This window comes from Sinocyclocheilus anshuiensis, unplaced genomic scaffold (assembly GCF_001515605.1).
Source record: "Sinocyclocheilus anshuiensis isolate Anshui unplaced genomic scaffold, SAMN03320099.WGS_v1.1 scaffold68, whole genome shotgun sequence".
Taxonomy (NCBI): Eukaryota; Metazoa; Chordata; class Actinopteri; order Cypriniformes; family Cyprinidae; genus Sinocyclocheilus; species Sinocyclocheilus anshuiensis.
In genome coordinates this window covers 146,738-153,359 of record NW_015555741.1, presented here as the reverse complement: position 1 = coordinate 153,359, position 6,622 = coordinate 146,738, and the positions used below count along the sequence as shown (strand labels likewise).

Sequence of the window (6,622 nt, the reverse complement as noted above, 5' to 3'; positions counted from 1 at the left end):
GGTGAAAGCAATCTGTAAATAATATATTTAATGTCAATAATTTACTTTTATAATGTATAGTTTACAAATTAATGTACAATTTCAATTTATTAACTGTTAAAAATTAAATAAACATTAAGCAATTAAATATATTCAGGTCATAATTTTAATAAATATTTAATATAAAGAGTTTACATGTGTAATTTACATACAAATTATTAAAAGGTCTTCACAGGTTAGAATATTTTAACTAACTAAATAAAATAGGACTAATAAAAACAGTTAAAAGCAGGAAGTAAATAATATGTAAATGTATATTTATAATGTGAAAAATACATTTTTCACATTATAAAATTATATTTTAAAAATATAAACAATTCAGTGAATATATTAATAGGTCTGAAATGTAATAAATATTTAATATAAAGAATATACATTTATTATTTACATATAAATAATTATAAAAAATTTAAATCTTCACAGGTCAGTATATTATAATATTTTAACTAAGTAAATAAAATAGGACTAATAAAAACCGTAAAAAACAAGCATGCAAAATAAAAACATTTATTAAAAATGAAGTAATATACAATAAAATTAATAACAGTGTACAAGGAATGAAAGTGATGTAATTATATTTAATAGAAATAATTTACATGTATAATTCATTAAAACAACAACAATTTAGTAAATATATTCACATTTCAGAACATTATAAACATTGAACAAATAAAACCAGTAAAAAAAGCAAGAAATATTAATAATATATTTATGAGTAAGATGAATACAACTTAATAAATAAAACATACACTGAATAAAAATGTAATGCAATGAATCAAAAAGCCTAATTATATTTAGAATGATATTATTTTTTTATATAAAAGTAATTCTAAACAAAAAATACCTTTGCAGGTCAGAACTTCACAATTATTTTTAATAAATAAAGTTGGACAAATAAAAAAACAGTAAAAAGCAAGCAAGAAATAGTAAAACGTCTATTAATAAAATGGATACAAATTAGTAAATATTTAATAAAAACATATATTTATGATTAAATATTAAAATGAATAACTAATAGAAAATAATTCAAATTAGCACATTAAATGAATAAAAATGAACAGAAATGCAATACAGTATTGTAGAGATGTAATTATATTTAATGTAATTTACATTCAAATAAATATTCATAGTTCAGAATGTGAAAATATTTAACAAAATAAGTAAAATAGGACAAATAAAAACAGTAAAAACTAAAAGCAAGAAATTATAAAACATTAATAAAATGGATACAAATGATTAAATATTTAATAAAAAACAATACAATTATTATTTAAAATAATTAACATTTAGATTTTTTTTTAAATAATTGTATATAATTAAGATATCACATTTTTTTCTTTACATAAGTCTGATACAAATGTACAAAATCACTTGATGTTTTTGTGACAGGCAGTTTCATATGGTGACAATGCTAACTATGTTGTCAAGTGATTTTTTTTATTATATTAGAAATAATGCAAAATACAAAATGACAAAAAATATTAAAGGCGGTACAGTTTCAGCTGCCACTGAAAAGCACTGCAGTGGTTGAGTGTTGATTGTGTGTCCAGCTCATAAAACCTGACCTGAACACTACAGAAACCATGAAAAAATGATATGCCAAAAGTAGAAAGTCATCAAGTGTCATGCCAAAAACCACCGTCCCCACACAAGCGCTCTTTTATTTCTGGGTAATACACATCAGTCATTCTCTGCTGAAATACATCTCTGTTTTATCCATAAAACCGCTCAGCCCTGGAGAGAAACTCAGTAGAGACACTCACCAACATCAACACAAGGACTCTGAAGAAAGTAAGGCCTGTTCAAATCCTTTCATCTGCCTGTTTATCTGTCTGTCTGTCAGTGTATCTCTGTTTTTCAGAAATCTAGTTAGATATCGTTTGGGTCGATGACAAACGGAGGACACACAGATGTTGGTTTCTGAGTTTCAAGGACTGGGATCACGAGTGCTCAGCCTTGAGGTGTTAACAAAGAGATGTTTGTTATGACAGCGGCAGGAGCCGCTCAGGGGCCACCGGAGTCTCCCGAACTTCCTCATGCACCGTAGCACATGATGCAGAGATGCAAACACACTTTTGATCAGGCAGTCGACAAAATAGGAGTTCCTCTTTGTAGTGACTTTCAGGCTTATTGTGAACTGAGAATGATGTAATAATCTCAATGAAAACCAACCATCGAAAGCTTAAGTACATCGTAGACCCATTGAAACCAGTGGAGCTACGATCAATTTAGGCTTACAATGCTTTTGGGAAACTCAGCCCAGATCACGAAAATACTGTAAATGTGGAACTGATGTATTAAATTATGTTCCACATTTTACTGCTTCTATATGTCTCATATAAAAATAGGTCTATAAAAAATATATGTATAAAAATATTTATTATATAAGATAAATTAAATCAATCTATCTACGAATATACCTTCAAACTTTAAATGGGAGACAATATACCAGTGTAGTCTAGCAGAGGGTATTGTTGGATAGAAGTTGGCAAGCTTTCCGACTCAAAAGTGAAGAAAAAACACACTTTATCTTCCCCTTTGAGATATTACATATGATTTGAGTTCCCAATGTTAAAATACTTTTTACATTACTATTCATGGCGCTATATTTATGTGTATTGTTTTTGCAGCAGATTAAATTCCACTAAAATAGGACTGCATTTCCCAGCATGCAACCAAAGCAGTTCCGGATCGTCTCCGAGCAGCAGCATGCTGGGAAATGTAGTCCTCATCCCTGTATTCCGTTCCCACCGTCTCCGACGCGAAAGATGCCGGCCGTACACCACAAATTATTACTCGAGGAGGCCTTGCAAGACAGTCCGCAGGTAAAAATCCGTTTACTGGACCTTTGTTCAATGCTTTAGTACTCATAACTGTTTGGCTTTGTGCGTTTAGCGTTGCAAACCGGATGATGCGGCTGTCGAGACGCGCGTATGTCGCTGGTCGCAGCTTTTATGTGGCAGCTAATCAAAACAAAACATAGTTTTAGATTAAATTTAAGTGCACTATTAGGCGGAGAATCACCTCAGCTCGTTTAGTTCATCTAATTGCATGTATGGTTGATTTTTAAAGCCTTTTATTCTCACATAAGCGCCATAGACGAGACGCATCCTACACGTATGTTGATCATATTTTATAAACATGAGAGACGCGCGTCAAACATACGTGCATCTGACGCTACAAACGCGCGTCTTATTTTCAGCTTTGACGTTTTAAAGTTGCAAATGTGTTGCTAGCAGTGGAGTTGTAAATGAAGGGGCCTGTATGGGAGGAGTGAGATGTTGTTTAAGTGGTCCAACCCACACAAGTCTGATCCTAATACATTATTAGTATCAAATCTGAGTATCAAATCAAAAACGTCAGGTCAGAAACAACACCAAATGATATTCAGCATCAGATCAGCAACTGACACGTCTGAGGCATCCAGTGAAACACACAGACACACACACACACACAAAACGTTTGCTAAACGTTGATATAACATTGTTTCATGCATTGCATTGTCTTGCAACAGGTTTTCATTATTACTGCCTATGCAAAAGTCATAATTAGGCCTAATTTGCATGTTATTTTATAGCAGTTCAAAAGCGTGAAGCCTCTCCCACATACTTGAGATATTGTCAGTGAAGTAATGATTTACTTTATAAGTTGGAGTTATGAGTCATACCCCATAATGCTCTGTGCTGGAGATTATGAACCCACAGATGGTGTCCGCCCTGTCGCTCGCTTTGTTTGCATTGGAAACACACCCAAAAGTCTGTCCTGATCCCTGACAGAACACACCTGTGGATACACCCAGCATGCTTCACGCTGCACAAATGCTTATTGGGTTCATTTAGCACATCTGACACTGTGTGAATATGGAGAATTGTATGCTTCCTGTGTTTGCAGACGCGGTCCTTGCTCAGTGTGTTTGAAGAGGATGCAGGCACGCTCACTAACTACACGAACCAGCTGCTCCAGTCCATGCAAAGAGTGTTTGGAGCACAGGTACACACACGCTCACATCGACTTCAGCTGACTGTATTTTTAAATACATGTTCAGTTTGTTGTGCATGAATCATCAGTGCGTGTTATTTTAAAGATAAAAGTTTGTTTTTATAATCTTTTTTTTTCACCGGTGAAACACATTTTGTTTTCTGATGATGTCAGCAAGGCCACAGGGGTGTGGAAAATAATAACCAATAGTATCACAGCATAACATTTACTATCCAATCAAATCCTAAAGGACAAACTCAGGTCCTGCCCTACATTATTTTTAACGGAATATTCTGTTATACATAATAATATATGGCACATTATGAATGTTAAATTAATAAACTGTGACTTTCAATTTAAATACGCAGGAAATAATTATATGAAATCTAAATATGTAATTTAAAATCCTGAATATGAAGTTACAATTCTAAATATATAACTATAAATTTGAATATTTATTTGATCTGAATATGTAATTATAACTTGGAATATGTATATGAATGTAAATCTGAATATATACACCGAAATAATTACATGAAATCTTAATATATCTTTTTATATTCTGAATATTAAGTTATAATTCTAAACATATGACTGTAAATTTAAATATTTATTTATAAATTTGAATATGTAATTATATCTTGGAATATATAAATGTAAATCTTAAATATATAGATGCAAATCTGAATATACACTGATTTAGATCTGAATAGAAATGTAAATCTGAATATGTAGTTATAAGTCTAAAAATAGAAATGCAAATTTGTGTATGTAGTTATAACTCGATATAAAAATGGAAATTCTGAATATATAGATATAACTGTGAATGTGTAAATATAAACCATCAATATATAGATGTAAATCTGAATATATAGTTATATATCCTAAATATTTAAACGTTTAAGATATAATCTGAATTTATATTTATAATTCTAAATACCTTAATGTAAATTGTGAATAGTTATAAACCTTGATTATATATATATATTAATACATTTGATAGATTTATATCTGTATATTTAGATTTTTAACTATATTTTTGGGTTTACATTTACATTTATATTCAGATTTAATTTAATCTTTGGCAAATACAAATAAAAAAAATAAATGAATAAATAATATAAATAAATAATTGTAAATGATTATTTTAATTATTTTATTTTAAATTCAACTTTAATTGCACACAAAGTTCTGTATACAGTGTATATGTTCAGATTTCAGATCTGTTTGTGTTAGTATAAGACTTCACCTCATAGCAGCTCTGATTCTGCATCGGACTAAATGAATTTTCTGCAGAATGAAATGGCTCTGGCGACAGAACAGCTTTCTAAGCAGCTCTTGGACTATGAGAAACAGGTAAGCAGTTGCATTAGCAGTCATGAATGATTGTTACTGATCATGCGTTAACACATGTGTTACTGATCAATCTGACCTGATGCTTTGTGGGCGCAGAATTTTGCTCTGGCAAAGGGCGACGAAGAGGTGATCAACACTTTACAGCACTTCGCCAAAAGCGTGGAAGAGGTGAGAAGACGCCTGCAGAGTGTGTGTGTGAGAGAGAGAGAGCGCAGGGTCTCTCGGTCAGAGCGAGGCCATCAGTCGTGTGGCAGGTGTTCTGGGTTGGTTCTCATGCAGGTTGTTTGATGTTTGCCAAGATGGCAAGATCACCTGATCACATAACCTTCAACTGCAGAATTTTTAATATTATCTAGATCAAAGCAGCAAAAATTCACAGTGTGACAATTAAATTTTCTTGTATAGTTCACACTAGGGTTGTGACGGTGAGGAAATTTTCCCACCGGTTAATCGACGTGTGACAATACCGGTAATACCGGTATCACCGCGGGGGCGGGGGCTTTTCCACGCTTTCCTTTGCTTTCAAATAGCTTGTAAAAGCTGCGTGCCCATTTTACTTTCACTTTCAAATAGCGGCAATTCGGCGTAAAGCAATTGTTCGTTTGAATTTTCCCTCTTTTCCTCGCTTTCCTTCGCTTTTAAATAGCTTAAAAGCGCCGTGCGCATTTTACTTTCACTTTCGAATTAACGGAAGTTCGGCATCAATTGCTTGAATGCAACAACAAAATACGTCAAACTCACTTTAGTCTATATATAAAACATAGAACTTTTATTAACAAAAATAAAAAATAAAAATACACCATGCTATAGGGCAGGCTATGCCTAATATAAAATAACAAATAACTTACATAAAGTTTAAATAGGTATACAAAACTGGAAATAAGTAAACGTATAATATATAACCAAATAAATAAAAAACGTAGAACGTTTATTAGCAAAACGAGTAAGAAAGCTTGGAGGCACGGCATACACCTTGATGTCAAATAAAATAAATAAATGACACAAAGTTTAAATAAAGTAAAAATCAGCAAACAATGTGGAACCAATTAAATAAGAAATGAATGTTTAAAAAAACTTCAAAAATTACCTTAGATAAACGGCAAAAGTCAACAGGCTTTTCAAAATCCAAAATATTGCCAAACAGGCGCTTTTGCATCTCGTTTTCGAAACTAAATCATCCGCGATCGTTTTGTCTGTCTCACCTCACCTCACTCTTCTTGTCAGTCAGCTCGACTCACTCTCCTCACTG

General features: G+C 32.0%; 1 protein-coding gene across 2 annotated transcripts in view; it reads left to right on the top strand.

The window, feature by feature from the left end:
* Positions 1 to 2,732: 2,732 nt before the first annotated feature.
* LOC107673287 (DCC-interacting protein 13-beta-like) overlaps positions 2,733 to 6,622 on the top strand; it is a 17,128-nt gene continuing 13,238 nt past the window's right edge. For both annotated transcript variants that reach the window (XM_016466820.1, XM_016466819.1), the window contains exons 1-4: positions 2,733 to 2,864; positions 3,931 to 4,029; positions 5,314 to 5,373; positions 5,470 to 5,541. In XM_016466820.1, the coding sequence (XP_016322306.1) occupies positions 2,808 to 2,864; positions 3,931 to 4,029; positions 5,314 to 5,373; positions 5,470 to 5,541 (288 nt within the window). In that variant the 5' untranslated portion in view covers positions 2,733 to 2,807. The remainder of the gene's footprint in view (positions 2,865 to 3,930; positions 4,030 to 5,313; positions 5,374 to 5,469; positions 5,542 to 6,622) is intronic.